Source organism: Lepus europaeus, chromosome 1 (assembly GCF_033115175.1).
Source record: "Lepus europaeus isolate LE1 chromosome 1, mLepTim1.pri, whole genome shotgun sequence".
Lineage (NCBI taxonomy): Eukaryota > Metazoa > Chordata > Mammalia > Lagomorpha > Leporidae > Lepus > Lepus europaeus.
Genome location: NC_084827.1, coordinates 145,905,945 through 145,926,901, shown reverse-complemented (window position 1 = coordinate 145,926,901; position 20,957 = coordinate 145,905,945). Strand labels below are relative to the sequence as shown.

At 50.8% G+C, this 20,957-nt stretch overlaps 1 protein-coding gene across 1 annotated transcript in view; it reads right to left on the bottom strand.

The window, feature by feature from the left end:
* KIAA2012 (KIAA2012 ortholog) overlaps window positions 1-20,957 on the bottom strand; it is a 125,962-nt gene that overhangs the window by 85,963 nt on the left and 19,042 nt on the right. The window contains exons 3-9 of the mRNA XM_062196846.1: window positions 17,114-17,273; window positions 14,249-14,401; window positions 9,944-10,059; window positions 8,670-8,832; window positions 7,933-8,075; window positions 5,383-5,551; window positions 598-744 (exon numbers count right to left, since the gene is read on the bottom strand). Of these exons, the coding sequence (XP_062052830.1) occupies window positions 598-744; window positions 5,383-5,551; window positions 7,933-8,075; window positions 8,670-8,832; window positions 9,944-10,059; window positions 14,249-14,401; window positions 17,114-17,273 (1,051 nt within the window). The remainder of the gene's footprint in view (window positions 1-597; window positions 745-5,382; window positions 5,552-7,932; window positions 8,076-8,669; window positions 8,833-9,943; window positions 10,060-14,248; window positions 14,402-17,113; window positions 17,274-20,957) is intronic.

The window sequence follows — 20,957 nt, the reverse complement described above, 5'->3', positions numbered from 1 at the left end:
CTTGTGGTCCTGCTGTCTCGTTTGCAGTCCTGTGACTTCTGGAGAGGAGGCTCGGTTTTCTGAGAATGGGAAGCTTTCTAAATGTGGCCCGTTACTTCCAGCCGATCGGATGCATAAAAATAGACACTTGGATGCACGCCTGGGTGTGACGGGGGTGATTTCAAATGCCTGCACGATGTCTTGAGAAGTGGAGGGAAGACTTTTGCCACTATTGTGAACTTCTCAATGAATACATACCCACAAACAGACTAGGAATGGAGTTGCACTTTAACAAACGTAGGATTAACTATGTAGCATACAGCACATTTTTAGTAAGGTTGATGCCATTTGACACCTGCAGCCAGGAAAGACCAGTAGGGGATGGTTTAGTGAGTGAGTAACTTACGCGCGCGCGCGCGAGAGAGTTAGTTAGTTGGTTTTACTCTAGCACTTCGGCTAAGGCAGCGGCTGCCTGAGTGATAGCCATCTTCAAGTGGCTGGGGATGGACCAACCTCCCTTCCAGCCTCCTTGCTGTTGGCTGATGACCCTTGTGTGCTGTGACTTGCTTCGCTTCACAGTGAGATTCCCTCGGGTTGTGGGAGGTAGGGAGGCGCTACCTTGAGGCGAGAGAGTGTCCCTGCCTGTATCCACTGGGAGATGAACCGTTAACTCTCGTGGCCTCTGTAGGGCCTGCTTCGGGGGAGGCCTCCACGAAGGCCTGGCCTCCACTTCTGCTTCTGGTTCTGACTCTGAGCCTGGAGCACCTAGGAGACAAGGAGAAAGCTCAGTTTCACTGATGCCTTTGGTTTTTGCAAGATGTCCCAGGAGGTACCCATCCTGCATGGCAGTGCTGGGTCCATTCCTTGAAGGGATGGCCATGTGCCTGAAGCCTGGCTGACCAGAGCACCCATTGCCTTAGCTGGGGTCCTTGGTCCCAGCCTGGCCAAGCAGAGGCAATTTGGGTCCTTTTGCAAGCGTTTTTAAGAGGTGTTGCTTTTCTTTTTTCTTTTTTTTTTTTTGACAGGCAGAGTGGACAGAGAGACAGAGACAGAGAGAAAGGTCTTCCTTCGCTCTGATCTGAAGCCAGGAGCCAGGTGCTTCTCCTGGTCTCCCATGCGGGTGCAGGGCCCAAGCACTTGGGCCATCCTCCACTGCACTCCCGGGCCACAGCAGAGAGCTGGCCTGGAAGAGGGGCAACTGGGACAGAATCCGGCGCCCCAACAGGGACTAGAACCTGGTGTGCTGGCGCCACAGGCAGAGGATTAGCCTAGTGAGCCACAGAGCCAGCCAAGAGGCGTTGCTTTTCTACTGGACGGGCAGGAGGTCAGCATGGGATCATGGAAGACATCTTGGTAATGACATGGTGAGAGTCAGCTTGAGAGAGAAAGCTAACAGAACAGAGAGACTTCATCAAGCACTGCCCAGATGATTGTCTCTGATCCCGCAGGTCCTAGAGTCAGCTGATGTTTTTTGCTTCCCACAGTTTGAATGGAGCTTCTGAGGCTTGAATAGGAAAGCTTCCTGCCTGACACGGAAGGGGAGGAAGAACTCTCCAGCCTCAATTTCTTTGTACTTTATTCTGATTTTTTCTTTGGCGATGTGTTGGCAAGATGAATGTAGTTACCAGTTTTAAGAATCTGGTTCATGGGGCCAGCACTGTGGTGCAGTGGGTTAAGCCATGGTCTACAATAAGGGTCCAAGTCCCAGGTGCTCCACTTATGTGCGGCTCCCTGCTAATGTGCCTGGGACAGCAGCGTAAGATGGTCCAAGTGCCTGGGCTCCTTCACCCTGCACTGTGGGAGACCCAGAAGAAGCTCCTGGCTCCTGGCTTTTTCTTGGTCCAGTCCCGGTTGTTGTGACCATTTGAGGAGTGAACCAGTGAATGGAAGATTCTCTCTGTAACTCTGCTTTCAAATTAATAAATAAAATCTAAAAAAATAAAGAAAGAAGAACCTGGTTCATGATGACCTGTGACATTCATACCAAAGTCATCATGGAAAATAATTAGATTTGTTTAAAAAAGATTTATTTGTTTATCTGAAATCTAGAGTTACAGAGAAAGAGGGGGGAGGGGAGAGAGAGAGAGAGAAAGAAGGAGAATCTTCCATTTGCTGGTTCACTCCCTAGATTGCAGCAATGGCCACTGCTGGGCCAGGAGCCCAGCTCTCCCACATGGATACAGGGGCCCAAGCACTTGGACCATCTTCTGCTGCTTTTCCCAAGCCATTAGCAGGGAGCTGGACCAGAAGTGGAGCAGCCAGGATACAAACCGGTGCCCATACAGGATGCTGGTGTTGCAGGCTATGGTTTTATCCACCATGCTACAATGCTGGCCCTAGATTAGTTTTCTTTTTTAATTTAGAAGGCAGAGTTACAGAAAGAGAGAGAGAGAGATGAAGAGAGAGAGAGAGAAAGAGAGAGAGAGAGAGATGGAGAGAGAGGGAGAGAAGAAGAAAGATCCTCCATCCACTGGCCAGGAGCCAGGAACTCCACCTGGATCTCCCACATGGGTGGCAGAGGCCCAAGCACCAGGGTCATCCTCTGCTGCCCTCCCAGGCACATCAGCATGGAGCTGGGTCAGAAGTGGAGCAGCCAGGAGTTGAATTGGTATACATTTGGATGCTGGCATTACAGGTGGAGGCTTAACTCACTGCGCCAAAATGCTAGTCTCAAAATAATCAGGTTTAACCCGACCTTGTGAATCTTATCTCTGTACGAAGTCTACATTTTTATTCTGATGTTTTCACATCTGGAACCTTACTGACCCTGAGGTGACCCTTCCTCCCCTGCCCCCTGACTAGCCAGTTCCCAGAGATAGTAGACGACTCGTGTGTGAGCACACTTGTAAGTGCAAACCAGCTAATCCAGAGTCCCTGACCATCAGCTACCTCCTTTATCCAGTGGGTACACTCCTGGGCCAACACCCCTGTGTGCCAACCATCCCAGGGCCAGAGCCAGGGAACCAGCCACCCTCTGCATCCCAGAGCCAATCCTAAACTTCCTCCTCCCCTGTTCCTTCTGCAAAAACCATCATAAAGGCTCTTGCCCAGGTTCTCCCTCCCTTCTGCTCCCTAACAGGACCTGATGCTGCCCGGTGCGGCCCTGCCTGGATTTGCATGCCCCCGACCCCTGGGAACTGGCAAAACAAATCACCTTTTCAGTGGCAGCTATCTCCTGACCTGCTGCCTTCCCCACACAAGAATAATAATAAGACCTACATTTTAAAAACACGGTAGTTTCTTTTTAAAAGGATCCGAGCAATTTTTTTTTGAAGATAAACTCCACATACAGTTAATTGCACAGATCTGAAGAATCCAATTCAATGAGTTTTTACCTATGTATAAACGTGTACAACAACTAAGACTTAGAGCTGTTTCTCCTCTTACAGCCCCTTCCATGGACTGGTCTTTGGAACTCCACAGTTAGGCACATTGCTTCACAGAGAGAATTCTAAGTAGCCACAGGATGAAATGGCTGCTTGTGTGATTCTTAGGAGTTAAAACTCTATTTCAGTGACAGTTTTTTTTTTTTTAAGATTTATTTATTTATTATTTGAAAGGCAGAGTTAGAGAGAGAGAGAGGGAGAGACAGGGAGAAAGATCTTTTCACTGGTTTACTCCCCAAATGGCCACAAAGACCAGAGCTGAGCCAATCTGAAGCCAGGAGCTTCTTCCGGTCTCCCATGTGGGTGCAGGGCCCAAGCACTTGGGCCATTCCTCTGATGCTTTCCCAGGCACCTTAGCAGGGAGCTGGATCAGAAGTGGGGCAGCTGGGACTTGAACCAGTGTTCATTTGGGATACCAACGCTGCTTTACCTGCGGCTTTACCTGCTAAGCCACAGCACTGGCTTCTCAGTGAGTTTTTGTTGATACTTCTAGAAAGCTCTAGTAGGACCCCCTGGCAATGGAAGGAAGCCACGTTTCACCTTAGACTTCCCAGAGAATGCAAGGGTCAAGGATGCGGCTCAGGAAGGCCAGAAGCACCTTCTCCTGGGACACAGGTGAGGGGTTACTCAGAGGCCTCGTCAAAAGGCTTTCCCAGGTTCCCACTTGGAACTGACCCCTCCCTTGCCTCCAATCCCTTAGAACCGTGCTCAACAGCTCTCTGCTCCGTAAGGACTGTAGTGATCACCTCTGACAGAGCAGGACCGTGATGCTTTGGATGAACATTTATCTTTCTTTTATAAAATGAAGATCCAGGGATTGGTGTTGTGGCGTAGCAGGTAAAGCTGCCTCTTGTGATACTGGCATCCCATACAGGTGCTGGTTGGAGTCCTGGCTGCTCCACTTCCAATCCAGCTCCTTGCTAATGGCTCAGGAAAAAGCAGCAGAGGATGGTCCAAGTGTTTGGGTCTCCGCCACCCACGTGGGAGACCCAGATGAAGCTCCTAGGGAGTGAACCAGTAGATGGAAGATCTCTTTCTGCATTTCTCCCTCCCTCTCTGTAACTCAGACTTTCAAATAAATAAGTAAATATTAAAATATAAAAGTGAAGATTCAAAGATTCAAGTATCCTTTTTACCTTGGCTGTCAGGAAACTCAGCTAAATCCATTGCTTACCTAAAGCAATGAAATCATCCCAGATGTCGGCCAACATTTTTCCTCAGCTGCTGCTTCTTATTTTTAAGATTTATTTATTTATTTGAAAGTCAGAGTTACAGGGAGGGGGAGGGGGAGGGGGAGGGGGAGGGGGAGGTCCTCCATTCAATGGTTCACTCCCTAATTGGCCGCAATGGCCGGAGCTGTGCCGATCTGAAGCCAGGAGTTTCTTCCAGGTCTCCCATGCAGCAGGGGACCAAGGACTTGGGCCATCTTCCACTACTTTCTCAGGCCACAGCAGAGAGCTAGACTGGAAGTGGAGCAGCTGGGTCTCGAACAGGCACCCACATGGGATGCTGGCGCTTCAGGCCAGGGCATTAACCTGCTGCGCCACAGCGCTGGCCCCCCTCTGCTTCTTTTAACCACTTTTTATTTTCTCATTTTAATTTTAGTTGCCTCATTTTATGTTGTATTTAATGAATGAATGAATTTATTTGTTTTTGGTAGGAAGCTGGTTCATGACGACCTGAGCATTCTTGCACCTTTTTGGCACCTGTGGTGCACGGGATTCATCTATGCCTGTCTTCCTTTCTCTTTCGCAGTTTAGCAAATTGTGCTGCTTAACGAAAGGTTCAAACACTATTTGAAAAAATGGAAGTGGGTATGACCCAAAGAGACCTACTTCTAGATTCCACCCATTTTCTTTCTTTTAGGAAAATTATCTCAAGGGAAGGACCCTAGGGAAAGTCAGAGCCACGACGCAGGAGTGGTTTGGATTGGCAGGATCCCAAACCTCAGTACTTCCTGGCCTGCCTAAGTTCCCCCAGGAGCACACACCCACGGCGCGGGGCAGGGGGGACCTACCTCTTCTTCCGGCTTTGTCTTTCGGGTGGTGTTGAGTGTGGACGTGAATCTCCATTGGGAAGACTAAGAGTTCTATCGGAGGCTCATGGACTTTACACTGGCTCCTCAGGGGGGCCAGGACTCTGGGTGGGTCTTCTGAGATAGGAGGTAATCTCAAAACTCTTGACACCTGGAGAGAATTTCAACACAAAACCAACATGGCAAGTATCCCAAAGCCTGCTGCCTGTGAGCAGTAAATGGCACTGAGTCTCATTGTATCCCTAGAGCCAGGAGCTGCTGGGAGAAGTAAAGCTTAGCAAATTGGGAGCCTGTATATTTGGTGGTGCTGCTTGGTCTCCTGGGAGCCTGGCACACGGCCCTCCAGGACTCGAGCCTGCGACACCTCTGAGCATTACAAACGTGATGGAGCTTCGAGCCTCTGAGAGGGTGGGGGGACTTTCTCTTGCAACCGGGGAAGCCGAGACACAGGGAAATGACACAGCTGGGATGTCTGTGTCCTGAAAGGGAGAAATCGCAGCCTCTGCTGTCAAGGGACAACGAGCCAAGTGCAGAACATTGTTTGACCGTGCACCTGTTCAGGTAAGACGGGGCAGGCAACAGGCGGACAGATTTGTGTTTGCTCCCCTTACGAGGGCTCTCTAAGCCTCGATCCCGTCCTCTGGGAAACAGGAGTGAGTGAGAAGCCTGCCTCCTAAGGCTGTCGAGAGGAGTCAGTGAATTCGTATATGTAAACACAATCATGTTTGGAACTTGGATTATTTCTGTGATACTTCTTTGAGAGTAGACTCTTGTTGGGTTAATAGCCAATCTAGCCACTACCAGAAAAGCGAAGCTTCTCCACACCTGCTACATGAACACAGCTGAAACGGAGCACTGCCCGTCAGAATCAGCAACTGGTTTGGCCAAGATTTTTTCTGTCCCCACAAAAAAAAAAAAAAAAAAAAAAAAAAGAGAGACAGAGAGAAACAGACAGACAGGCAGGCAGGCAGGCAGGCAGGCAGACATTAGGGATAGTAATACTTTCTGTTACTAATCATTTAGAAGTTGCTGAGATTTCTCTCTTTAGTTTGCAACTTTTAACAGCTGAACAGGACTCTGCGCATGCGTGCTGGGTTTCAGAGAGCTCAGTTTCACCGGAGGAAAAATGAAAAGCTTTCCCACTTTTCCAGTGCTCAAAAACAAAAAAAGGGATCAGAAACTCACGCAAGCATCCTCTGTGCTTAGAGTTGAAGGAAGGAAATTCAGCCAAATACTTGCAGGGTCATATTTGGAATTTTGAGACATTAAGAAAATGACGAAGCAAATGCACGCACATGGGATCTTTATGTTCCTGGAGAGCTTCCCTGCCAGGGTCCCAGCTGCCCAGTAGCTGACCTTTTTTGAATGCAGACCCTGTGCGTTTTCTCTGACAAGGTTCGCTTTCAGAAGTCTTTGAGAAGCTCAAATGATCTGTGTGAGGGATGGCTGACAAGCCAGGATTTCACTTCTAGATTCTAATTCGAAATTGACATGGAGTTTTAATTGCTTTCCTAGGTATAGCATCCATGGGTGGAGGGGAGGGGCCCCTTTCCTGCGAGCCTGGCTCAGTTCTGGGCTGACCCAGGTGTGAGCATGAGGCCTTGCCTTTGGCTCACAATGGTTCTGGCAGGTGGAGCCTGCTGTTTACTTCTGGTCCAAAGGAACCGGGGAGACACAGGCCTTCCTGGTGTGGGTGAGAAGGCTTAGACCAGCGCAGATACAAGAAATCTGGGAAAATGCTGAACACACTGAAAGCAACCTCTTGCAATGGTGCCCGGGGCCTCCTGGAGTGCCTGGGGCTCCTTCAGAGACACTTGGGATGACAAGGTTTCTCATAACCCATTGCCACTGCTGTAGCTCCCAATCAGACACAGATGCTTTCCTAAACATGCATCCTGTCGTCTCAGCTTCCCAGCAGGCCCAGGAGGTTGGTATGACGGCTGGAACACACGGACAAGGACACCATGGCTCAGGGGTGCCAGAGACCTGCTTGTGTTTCCACTGCTGCTATGAGGCAGAACATTCTAGAACTGCTGCTGTTTCCATTCATCACTGAAGTCTCCAAGCTACTAGAGACCCACGCAGAGTTGAAAGGGAGGGGGCTAGCACTGTGGCATAGCGGGTAAGCTGCCGTCTGCAGTGCCGGCATCCCATATGGTGCCAGTTTGAGTTCTGGCTACTCCTCTTCCGATCCAGCTCTGTGCTACGGCCTGGGAAGGCAGTAGAAGATGGCTCGAGTCCTTGGGCCCCTGTACCTTTCATGCTTACAGACCACCCTAGCCCTTAACAGAACAAGGATTCTGTTGCCACAAGAGAGTGTGATAATGACGTAGGCTTCAAGGTGGAATTTGGGGCAGCCCGGAGCCCTAGTTCTTTGCCATTTGCAACATTTAGCAATTGACTGCAGCTCTATCCCAGCCGTGCCTGCACAGCTCAGAAGCCAGAGAGGCCAGTTCTCCGTTGAGACATCTCATTGAGTCATCCTGTTTCTGGAGTGGGATAAATCACACACACTCGCACACTCATCACAACCTTTTTCTTTTTCACTTCCCCGGGGGTGTGCTTTTCTGAGCCAGCGGCAGATGCTATGGGAGGGAGAAGGCATTTTTCCGCGGGGGGCTCCTGGAACAGGGGGCCGCTTCTGGCTTGGCGGAGTTGCACATGCCCTTGTTTGTCTGCAGAAACAGGGTGGGAATGAGAATGTCTTAGTTGCAGGTATGGGGTTACACGGTGGACATTCAACTTTGATCACTTTTTGGTTGATGGGAAGAAAGGCAAGGAGCGCTCCGGGGCACTGACATAGCTGTGGCCGCGGCAGGTTCACAGGGAGCCCCAGTCTCATTATCTGGGTTGGGTTCTTGCTGGCTGAATCAGATGATGGGGAGAATGATAATCATAATTAATATACTAAGTGATATCTACGGGGAATCACACAAAGTATTTTTATAGGCATTAACTTGGACCAATCCCCACGGCAGCTTTATAGGGGTATTATTATTATTATTAACCCCATTCCACAGAGGGGGGAATTGAACTTCAACAAAATCAGAGAGTTTGCTCAAGCTCACTGCTGGAAAGTAGGGGATAATTTGAACCCAGGTAGTCGGGGTGAAGAAAGTGCACGGAGCAGGGCCATTGCCAAGTTCACTGGGACTCTGTTACTTAGGTGAGCAGCCCAGGAAGGGACGTTCAGCACGCCCCAGGGTTTCACAGATGAACTCTGCATATGTGGGGGTCTCCAGAGCAGAGTGAGGTGCCGGGCTCCTTACCGCTGAGCAGGGCCTTCCCCCTGGGGAAGGCTCCTCCGTAGTACGTAACGGGGGCTGCGTGGCTCAGGAGCCGGAAGTGATGGGTGTGGGCCTGGCTGGAGACCCCCTTGCAGCTCTGCTGCGCTGTTTTACTGTGGTTTTCCTTGAACGCTCCCGATGTGTCCTGGAAACAGATACACAGCGCCGTAAACAGGGCGTCAGCAAGGGAGCGCGCAGGTTGCCGTCTCGCTCAGCCCCCTCGGCTCTCGCTCAGCCCCCTCGGCTAGCCCCGTGGTTCCAGGGACCAGACTGCTTTCCCAGGCCGGGAAGACGACAAACAAGCTTGCCATGGCAAGACCTCTAATGGCATTTATGACAATGGAGCATTTCACTGTTCATGAAAGAAAGAATGGCATTTAATCATGCCTGACCCGGGTGCTTTCTTGCAAAAAAAATTTTTTTAAATCAAAATGAAGCGCTAGTGTCACTGTGGTTATTCATCATAAAATGCTCCCTGCCTCCCCATCCACTGCATGGCTCCCCCCCCCCCCCTCAAGTGAGTTCATTGACAGTGGGGTTAGATGTCTGTTGCACGAACAACTTATTGTGTACTCACACGCACACAACAAACACACTTTACAGTTTAGAAGCATTTCTGCATTTTAACTTATTTAGTCTTCATAGTAACTTGTGAGATATATGCGTACGCATGGATTTTTTTTTTTTTTGGCACTAAGACAAAGCTATCTTTGAAATCCATGTGCCTTTTGAAGCCCCTTTGTCTATGATAGCAGCTCAATTTTTACAGAAAAGGTAATTCAGGCTCGAAGTCGGTTCCGTGTCTTGGGCAGGCTCACCACAACTAGGAAGAAACACGATTCAAACCGCGCTTTCCCCGACTTAAGGCGAGAGCTCTTTTTCCCTGGAGCGGCCCATACGGGATGGTCAGGGCAGCGTGTGGGGCTAAGTCAGCCTGGAAAGCCCCAGCCACACAGTGTCAAGCTGCCGACTCTGTTCCAGGCCTTTCCAAGGACTCCACACCCAAACAAGCACCGAGACTTCTGGGAAGGAGAATGCTGAGTGCAGCCTTTCCCAACAGTCTCTGGCTGGGAAATCCCTTTTGCCCAGGACAACGTGATGGTTCCGGCAGGTGGCCCTGTGGGAGGCAGTGGGCAGCAGGATCACGTGACTTCTCGTCCCTGCAGTCCCCCCAGGAAATGGTCAAGGAGAGAGAATCCCCTCTGGAGTGGAGAACAACATGGCCGGCCGAGGGAGCCGTTGGGAGGGAGCGGTACCTCTGCCTGGGTCTCCTCTTCCTGCCACGGCTGCCGCCCACAATGGTTGTCGGGGACAGAGTCCAGGTCCGGGGCTCCCCCAGCCCCAGCGCGCCCTCCAGCCAGGCCCTGGTGACCTGCAAGGGTGAACGCTGGGTCAGCCTGGTGCTGTCGCTGTCCCCAAGCCACCTCCCTTCTTGGGTCTCTGAGCAGAGGGCCCTTGCTCCCCCTGTGTTGCTGGAAGCGCCCACACGGAGGGGGCAGCCAGCGGGGTGCACGCACAGCTGCACGGGGAGGGGGGGAGATAAAATAGGGATACTGGTTTGCGGCCCTTGTTTCCTTGTGGAGTCTTCTAGAGCTCACACAAGGTAAGGCCCGTGACAGCCCTTTGCCGACTGGGAGGGGTGCGTCTGCAGCGGGCCCTGGGGGTTCCTGGGCCGCCCCTGCTGCTTGCTTGCTGCGCTCAGCCCCTCAACCTGCGGCCCTCGAGGAGGCTCAGAGCCAACAGCGGACTCCTGCGTGGTTAGCAAATCTTTCAGCGACCGTTTAAGGGGTCCTGCAGCTCCTTTCATCATTGGCGCAGGGTGCGTTCGCGACTGAACCGGTCTGGCGAAGCTGCCCCCAGCTCTCGCAGGACCCCCCCCTCCCAGCAGGCAGCTCCCAGCTGCGGGCTCTGGAAGCCTTTGGGGGCCCCAGACTTGCGGGAGCAACCCCCTCCCACCCCGCCCCCAGCCAGCCTTCTCTGCCCCCTTTGCTCTCTCGATCATTACCCACCTGGGCATCAAGTGCTCACCCGTGGGGCTCCCACCTCCCCCCAGCCCTTCCTCCTCCACCTCCTGGCCCCTGGTTCCTCACCGGAGTCGGCCCCGGGCTACACTGGGCCTGCCCTCAGGAGGGCCTCAATGCCACACCCCATGCCGCACTAAAAGACCTTTTGGGGTATTACAGAATGGTCCCTTGAGGTCAAACCAGACCCCAGCTCCACCCTTCCTTGTCAGAGTCCCCCGGAGCCAAATGCATCTCTGAGACTGGCAGAAGGGAAACTCTAGCCAAATGGCCACTGGCCTCCTCCTCCTGGGGGCGGTACAAGCGGGGTGGGGGTGGAGGTGGGGGGGTGCAGTGTAGAGAAGCAGTCTTGTCCTTGGCTCTATCCCAGGCGAGACTCATTGCTCCATCTATGTGAAGGGAATGAGGATTTTTTTTTTTTTCCCACAATAAATATCACTGGGCTCATTTGTTCATTCTTAGTAGAAACAGGTTTGTGGGAAGAGAACCATAAAACGTAGTCTGTTTATATCTCAAATAAGGATCAGACCATCCAAATAATGTGTACAGGGTAGCAATTTAGAGTTTGTTTTTTTCAAACCATCATCGCCTCCTGCGATTTTTCACAACACAACCCAGGGAGGAAGGAATGCCAATCCCGTTACTGACATTTCACAGGTGTGCAAACCGAGGGTGCGGGCAACGGAAGTGACTTGGCCAATATCACATTGCTGGGGCATCTGGGATTTGCAGCCGGGACTCTTTGCTACTTCTCCAGATAAAGTGTCTGGCACAGGGACACCAAGGGGCTATAAAGTTAAAACCAATGCAAACCAGACGGTGTTCAAGTTACAGGCTCTTGGGTCGGCTCCTTGTACTTCTTTAAAACTTTATCTCTTTGGCCCCTGTGATCATGGACAATTGGGCATTGCAATTAATTAGTAATTATGCTTGTAAACCACAAGCTAAAGAGGGCTGTAATTAACATTTATTGAGCACTTACTGTGTGCCAGGTATGGCACATTATCCCATTTTACTCCCACATACCTTCTTAAGGTAAGGGTGTATAGAATCACTTCTATTTTTTTAAAAAGATTTATCTTTTTATTTATTTGAAAGGCAGAGTTATGAGAGAGAGAGAGAGGAGAAGCACACAAAGAGAGCTTCCATCCATTGGTTCATTCCCCAAATAGCCACAACAGCCGGAATTGGGCTGATCCAAAGCCAGGAGCCAGGAGCTTCTTCTGGGTCTCCTACATGGGTACAGAGACCCAAAGACTTGGGCCATCCTACGCTGCTTTCCCAGGCACATTATCAGGGAGCTGTGTCACAAGTGGAGCAGCTGGGACTCGAATCGGCACCCAGAGGGGATAGCAGCACTGCGGATGGCAGCTTAACTCACTACACCACAATGCTGGCGCAGGTCATTTTTGTAGACAAGGAAACTGAAGCCAGAGAGGTCACATAACTCAGAATCTGATGGTCATAGGCTGCATCACGTCCCTATACTGCCTCTCTGTTTCCTGCCTGATGGGGACCTTGGTGTACGGCCACTGGGTCCCTTAGGCAGGCAGAGTTCATCCATCCCCAGAAACGCAAGCAGTGCAAGCCATTGTAGTGCTTTGGGATCCTAAAGCATCAAACTCTAAGGATATTAACTGGAGACAGTAGAGGTTGGAAGAGAGAGGGGATAAGGCAATGGGGAGATAGGGTACCACCTGGGAAAGGGCAGCAGGTTCCCGCTTGGGGGCAAAACACAGTGAGGTTGCTTGATCTCTTCTGGGTCCCAGCATCAGCTGGCTTCAGGGGCTGCTGAAAAGTGCATAAGGACTGATGCGTAGACTGGGGTGTTAGTGGACAAAGAGGAGAACAGCCGCCCGCCTAGCATCCTTCACGTAGACAAACTTCACATGGGTCAAGTTAGGACCAGAAGGCCCCAGTGCCACAGTCAAGACCACAGGGGCGTGTGGCTGGAGCGTTTGCTGGCTCCAGGCTCTGAGGCCCCGCATGTCCTCCTCCATGCCTTCAGTATACCAGAGCCTCTACTTATTCTGACCAGGCCCTTCCCCAAGGACTGGGCGTGGTCAGGCACTATCCTAGCTTCTGAAAAATTCTTTGTCAGTTCCTGAAGATTGCCTCTGTACTTTATTGAGCTCTTGTTCTTTTCTCTAGAACTCGGCCACCAGCTGATGCACTAGGCTTTGCCCAGTACTGCTACCCAGGCATTTTTCCCCAGTCTCTCTTATCAAAGCCACTTCTGGCTTTCTCATGCTGCAAGTTCCCAAGAATGATATGAACAGGCACAAATCCCCAAGGTATTCACCAACTGACAGACACTTCACAATACTTCTCCATGCACTAACGAGGTAGGTCTCAATGTTCCCATTATGGAAGCTCAAAGCCGCTTAAACGGCGTGTTCAAGATCTTACATTTAGTAAGTGAGGCAACAGCCATTGCAATACAGATTTCTGGCTCCAAAGCCAGAAAATTTTTCACATAATATTGCCACAAAAATCACAGGATTGAAAATCCTAGAGAGGAACAGAGCTAAGAAATCACCTAACATCAGAGCTGCCTCTCCTCTGGAGTAGCCATTAGCCCCATGTGGTGACTTGGGTGGAAGTTAATTAAGATTAAATAAAATCTAAAATCTCAGTTTCTCAGTTGCACAAGCTACATTTCCAGTGTTCAAAAGGCATGAGCAGCTAATTGCTACTGCGTTGGACAGCACATATAAAATATTCCATCCCAGCAGAAAGTACTATTGGGCAGTGTTAAACTGACCAACCTCTCATCCTAAAGATGAGGAAAATGAAATCCAGAGTTGCTAGACCTTATTTTGGGAAACTCCATTTTAAGATGTTAAAAATCCAAACACCAGGGGCTGGTGCTGTGGCACAGCAGGTTAAAGCCCTGGCCTGAAGTGTCAGCATCCCATGTGGGCGCCGGTTCTAGTCCCGGCTGCTCCACTTCAATCCAGCTCTCTGCTATGCCCTGGGAAAGCAGTGGAAGATGGCCCAGGTGCTTGGGCCCCTGTACCCACACAGAGGACCTGGAGGAAGCTCTTGGCTCCTGGCTTTGGGTCTGCTCAGCTCTGGCTGTTGTGGCCATCTGGGGAGTGAACCAGCGGATGGAAAACCTCTCTCTCTGTCTCTACCTCTCTCTGTAACTCTGTCCTTCAAATAAATAAAATAAAATCTTAAAAAAAATTCAAACACTGGGGCAAGTGCAGTGCCACAGCTGGTTAAGCCACTGCTTGGTATGCGCAGTGTTGGTTTGAGTCTGCTTCCCCTCCAGCTTCCTGCTGAGTTGCCTGTGAAGGCTGCTGCTGATGGCCCAAGAGTTTGGGTTTCTGCCATTCACATGAGAGATCCATGTGTTGTTCAAGACTCCTGGCTCCTGCCTGGCCCAGTGTTGGCTACGGCTATTTGGGGAGTGAATCGTTGCATGGAAAAACTCTCTCTTGTCTACCTCTCTGTCACTCTGCCTTTCAAATTGATAAGTCAATCTTCCCTCCAAAATGCAAATATTTGAGAACTTGCCATAAGATGAACATGTACCTTGTTCAAAAGATCTTTCTTGTTGACTCCAAAGTGGAGGGAAGATAGGCGGGAGATGGTAATTTGGGGGTGCACCTGACAGATCTTGTGGTCTGAAGTTCTTTGGTCCATTAGGTTGCCTGTCCGGCAGCAGCACAGAATCCTCGATGTATCCTGAAGGAGTAGGTCAGGAGTTATTGGGAGAAATAGAGGTCGCCAATCTAGAATTGTTGGATATAACTGTAAGGCTCCCCACTTGCAATGGCCTTGACCTTAGACAATGCCTATTAAGAGAGACAATCGGGGGCTGGTGCTGTGGCATTGTAGGCTAAGCCTCTAGCTGTGTTCCAATATTCCATATGGGCACCAGTTTGAGCCTGGATGATCCTCTTCTGATCCAGCTCTCTGCTATGGCCCGGGAAAGCAGTAGAAGATGGTCCAAGTCCTCGGGCCTCTGCACCCACGTGGGTGACCTGGTTCCTGGCTTCAGGTTGGCCCAGCTCTGGTTATTGTAGCAATTTTGGGGGGGTCAACCAGCAGATGGAAGGCCTTTCTGTCTCTTTCTCCCTCTGTCTGTAACTCTACCTCTCAAATCAATAAATAAAATCTGAGAGAGAGAGAGAATCAGAAGATGGGAGGGATGATAATCAAATAGAACCCAGAGAGGCTTCTCCATCTACTGTCTTGGGTGCTTCTGGTCTGTGCCACATGTATGCTGCTCTTACTTTTTTTTTTTTTTTTTTTGACAGGCAGAGTTAGACAGTGAGATAGATAGATAGAGAGAGAGAGAGAGAGAGAGAGATGTCTTCCTTCCGTTGGTTCACCCCCCAAATGGTTGCTACGGCCGGCGCGCTGTGCCTATCCGAAGCCAGGAGCCAGGTGTTTCCTCCTGGTTTCCCATGCAGGTGCAGGGCCCAAGCACTTGGGCCATCCTCCACTGCCCTCCCGGACCACAGCAGAGAGCTGGCCTGGAAGAGGAGCAACCGGGACAGAATCCGACGCCCCAACCGGAACTAGAACCCAGTGTGCCGGTGCCGCAGGCGGAGGATTAGCCAAGTGAGCCACAGTGCTGGCCCGCTGCTCTTACTTAATCAATCCCCAGAAGTGGGTCTCCCTGGAGGAAGACACATGGGTGCTTCTGTGGGGGTAGGGTGAGAGGCCCACCCAGCCACACAAGGAGACATCAGTGACAGTGGGTTTATCCTGCTTGCTTTGGTGGGCTCTCATCAACAGCCTTCTCTATTGAGCCATTCTCCAGGTATTTGTTGAGGGTTTACTCATGGGCCCCTCTGACAACCCCAGTTGATACTGCCATAGGGCAGATACAGAGGAAGCAGACACGAGCCCCTTTAAAAGGCACTCACATGGAGACCAAGCTCCATGCTCACTTGTGTGGCCCTGAGTGTCTGTGATACCAGGCCAACATGTGAGGAGCTCAGTGTTGGCTGGGGTCATCAGAGAAGCCTCTGTCCACGATGTGGGCTTGATGGGTGGGGAGGACTTGTCACAGGGTGGAAGGAGGGCTGCAGAACATCTTAGTGTCACAAGGTGGTGAGCGCTGAGATGTGGGGGAGAGGGAAGCCAGGGCCCCTGGGCCAGGCTCTCTCACCAAAGTGTCACTGCTGTGCCTCCAGCTAGGGGCCCTCCCTTCGAGAGGGGCTGTGGAGAGGAAGACAGCCAGGGGCCTGAGAATACACGGCACACGTGTCTGTTTAAACCACACATTTTGGAAACGTGCTTCCTACAGAGGGGCCATACGTGTCCCACAGGGAGCTCTGAGACTTAGTTATGTTAGTAAGGGCATTCATTGTTGAAGATGTTGGGTCCCACCTTCTGGGCGGTGGCCAGATTCACCCTCTGTCACACCCAAGACAAACATATTTGTTTAAGAGGCTCATCCTCACATGGGTTTCAGAAATGGAACTGCCTATGGCTGTGGGACCGCCATGAACTTGAAACTGACTACAGCATAAGCCCATATCTCTCTAATTTTGTTTTAAGTCACCAGTTACCGGGGAAGGACTGTTTGGTTTCCTCTGGTCCTACCAGTTTGTTGGTGCTGAAGAAATGGCAAACAACCGAGTGGGCACTGGCAAATTCCTACGGCTCCCCGCTCTCATCCCTAGTAGGTTTGCCAAATAAAACACAGGATGCCTAGTTACATTTAAATTCCAGGTCAACAAAGAATACTTTTTCAGTAGAAGTATGTTCCAAATATTGCAAGTGTGACTGTGTGTGGGTGTGGGTGTACCTGTGCTAAATCTGGCAACCCTAACTCCCAGCCACTTCCTGTTTTCATTTTCAAACCTTTGCAGAGAGCATTTGGGGTCTCTCTGTAGTAGAGGGGTGTCCGGCCCACTCCCACGGGGACTGTGCTGCGGAGTCACAGGCCTTAAGAGGAAATGTTAAGTCCTGAAAGACCTGAGATCACCCCAGATCGGGAGCTAGGGAATGCTGGGAGGATGTGGGGCTGGCAGTGTGGGAAGCATCTGGCTTCAGGTCCCAGGTCTGCTTTTGGCTGAATGACCTTGGACATGAGGCTTCATTTTCCTCATCTCATAGAAGGTGGTGGCTGAGCTGGAAGAGCCCTGGGGCCTTCCGGGGATGGGATGGGAAGGCTGGGAAGAATGTTCTGGCTTGAGGTGTGGAGTCTGGAGGGCAGGAGTGGAGGCAAGACGTCGGGTTGTCCTCCTGTGCAAGTGTGGAGGATGAGAAAAAGGCCAGAACCATCTCGAGGTTTACCAGGTGACTGAGCCTGGGGACCATGCTTTAACCCCAACCTGGGTCTGAAATCCTGCTGTTTCAGTCCTTGGTGGGAGACACCCTCTCATACCAGAATGCACGGTAGGATGGCTCAGGGTGCCCCTCACCCATTTCCCCACTGACCTGCACACTGGAGCTTGTACATCATGTCAGGTGGCCATGTTCGCAAGAGGTCCCGGAGGTATCTCTTGGCTGAATACCCAGGCTGGATCTGCCGCTGGGTCTGGCTCTCTGGCTGACTTCGGAAGTAGAGGTACGGTTGCCAGGCTCTGTCCTGCTCCCTCTGTAGGGACATCAGTCAGGAAACAGCACAGCCGCTGAGCCCTGAGCCCCCCAGTGACACAGGCGAGCTAGCACAATCCTCAGCAGTAATCCAGAAAGTCCCGGAAGGTGCTAGAAGGCACCAAAAACAGATGCCACGGCTAACAAACATAAACCAAGAGCCCATGGAGTGACGCTCTGAAAGGCCCCTCAGATTTGCAGTTGGAAGGAGAAGGAAGAATGACAAACTCCAGACCCCCATCTTGAGATAAAGCATTAGAGAAGGATAAAGGCCTGTGGCAATGGTGTTAGTACCCTCAAGGATGGCCCTGGACTGCAATGGGAAAACATGGGAAAGCAGTGTGCACACCCACGTCAGCACTCAAGTGTTTGTAAGATGAATAATGGGACAGACAAACCACATCCATGTTCATGGGGAGCACGGCATTTTGAGGATATCTGGCTCTGCTGCATTGCATTTCAGCCAGTGAGACTCTTCTTGGACCCTGTCTGCCAATATGGGTCCCATTGTGCCTGACAGCACGGGAAGCCAGTGTGAATCATAACATCTTACACTCGGCTAAGGATTTACACTGTCTACAGAGCCTGCACCTCATCGTCATCCTATGGCATGGGCTGAGTTAATACCACCACGTAAGTGGTGCAGAAATCCAGGGGAAAATCGGTCAAGCACAGGAATGACAAACGTGGTACTTATGTTGACATCCCTCACCTTTCCCCTTGCCAGTGGCAGACATCACTAATCCATCACAGCATTCTTGGCTGCTGAACAGAACATGATCTGAATCCCTTTTCCCTTTTAAAACATTTTTTAAAAATTGAGGCCTACTTTATAAGTAAGAGCATGTACAGAGCTTAGATGTAAGTTGGGTAAAAATGAACAACTGTCTTCAACTTTAACCGGCACAGAAAGTCCCCTCATGCCCCTTCCAGTCCGTGTGCTTCCACCCACCAGGCGATCACTGTCCAGATTTCCAACACCGTGGACTGTTGTTTCTAGTCTGAAGCTTCACAGAACGGAAACACACAGCACACATTCTCTGACGCTCCATGAAAGTGATTTGCAAGTGGGAACTGGCCTGAGAGATAAAACCCATTTACCACGCTTGGCTAAGCAGCTCCCCCAGGCAATCACGTAGACCGGGAGAATACAGGATGGTTTTTTGTTTTCTTTTCCTGCTATTATAAGACAATAATTGAGACTGGGTAATTTATAGGACATAGAGATCAGGTTCTTCGCTTTTGGAGGCTGTGCAGTCCAAGATCAAGGGGTCTCTGCATGTCCATGTCACCCGACAGTGGGACAAGAGAGCACACAAGAGCACACACACATGCACACGCATGAAGGTTGGGGGCTCAGTGCCTCTTTCTTTCTTTTTTTTTTTCTATTTATTTATTTTACAGGTAGAATTATAGACAGAGAGAAAGGTCTTCCTTCCGTTGGTTCACCCCCCAAATGGCCGCTACGGCCAGTACTGCACCAATCCGAAGCCAGGAGCCAGGTGCTTCTTCCTGGTCTCCCACGGGGTGCAGGGCTCAAGCACTTGGGCCATCCTCCACTGCACTCCTGGGCCACAGCAGAGAGCTGGCCTGGAAGAGGAGCAACCGGGACTGGAACCCGGTGCTCATATGGGATGCTGGTGCCGCAGGCAGAGGATTAACCTGGTGAGCCACTAGTGCCATCTTTCCATCAGGAACCACTCCAACCACAGCATTCATCCAGTTCTGAGAGCAGAGCTGTCACGACCTAATCACTTCGTAAGGGTCCTCTTCTCAGCTGGGATTGAGTTTCCCACACATGAACTTTGTGGGGGGAGGGGGTCACATACAAAGTATAGCAGAGAGTAAAAGGCTCAGCCAGTCAGCAGTGGGGTTAAACAAGAACCCAGGGCTTCAAAGTCCACAGCAGAGCAAGGCCTCCTGTTCTTCCAGAACTTACCATCTCATTGACAGAGCAGGACTTAGCCCCATGAACCACCTCGATGTCAAAGCAAGAAATAAAGATGGCTTTAAAGCAGGTGCCTCAGTGAGTATCCCAGACAACAGAACTCCAAGGCTGCAGCAAGGGGGACATCAAGGGGGTCCAGAAAGTACAAGCAAGAGAGTAGGAAGGAGAGAGCTTGGTGAGAAAACCTGGGAAGGACCAGGGTGCTGGGTTCAAGGCTTGCTCTGCCTCATAGACTTTACAACCTGGGATGAGCCCTGGAACCTTTCTGAACCCTTTCTCTAAAATGCAGCTAAAATCCTAGAAGGTTTGGAAAGTTCACGGCTCTTGGAATGAAAACTAGAGCGAATCTGATTTCACAGTGCCTAGCACAGAGTAGGGTCTGGGCATCACCAGGAAATCCATTCCTAAGTGAATGGACAGCACTCATCCCAGCCCCACCTCTGTCAGTTACCTGAATTGTATCACTCTCTATGGTACTAACATACTCCCTGCTTTTTAATGGTAGAAATGAAATACAAGAGGTCTTCAAAAAGTTCATGCAACATGCCAGTTATGAAAAAAACTACGCATGGATTTCAGAAATTTTGAAGCTTATCATTTAATTTTCCTTGACCCTTTTCAATCCCCCTGTAAAGTAAGCTAGATGTGTCTCATGGGGCCAGCTGATGGTAAGGCGAGAGGGTCTTGGCTCTCACTCTCTCTGGTCTCCCCTCCCTGCCTGCCTCCTCACATGCATGAAAGGGCTTTCTCATCTCCCACACTCCCTGGGTGGGGGGGGGGGATGTCAGGAGAACATGGGGAGGAGGAGCCTAAGCAGAGGCTGGGAGATCCAGCCCCACCCTTGTCTGGCATGTCTCCTTGGGCAAGTTAATTACTCAGGGTGAGGATTAAATGAGCTGAGGATGTCAAGCACATATTCAACACTTAGCACATAGTAGGTGGTCAACAAATAGATATTTTCTCTTTCCCCTTATTGGGCGTGTGGGAGACTACGTTATTTGCACAGCACTCCTTCCCCTCACTAACAAACCCCTGTTTGTGACTATGGAACTCTTTGCCCAGATGCTTGCTTTTCCATTCTCCACTGCGCCTTGAAGTGGCCACACAACCTAGTTCCGGCCCATGAGCACCAAGGGGCTGCTGGGATGTCCTTGCTTCTTAGGAAGGGGACAGCTGTGCGAGGATGGCCTCCTGGCTGCTGCCTGCTCTGAACCAAGACAGGACCGCTGGAAGCCTGGCAGTCATCTTGTAAGTGTGCTTAGAAGCTGAGGAAGAAAAGCCAACATTGCAAGCATGGTGGAGTCGTCCATGACACTGGAGACCAGCTGGTTAAGCATGTCAGTCCCATCTCCACACTCTGTCACTCAGTGCTATGGCTTGGATGTGGCAGTTCCCCCAAGGCTTATGCGTAAAAGGCTTCGTCCGCAGGTTGTTGGTGGTGGGAGGGTATTTAAGAGGGGGCCTTAGGCCCGTGGGAGGTGTGCCCCTGACAGGTACTGGTGGGCCCCAGCCTCTCGAGCCTCCTGCTGGGCACTGTGACCCCTCTTTCTCTCTGTCATGCTCTCCTGCCATCCACCATGAAGGCCCCACCAGAGCTGAGCCCATGCTGGTTTTATGCCCTTGGATCTCCGAACGATGAGCTAAATAAACCTCTTTGCCTTACAAAGTTAGTTTGCCTCAGGTATTGCATTATAGTAACAGAATAAAGAGACTGCTACCCTTGAGATAATTAAACCT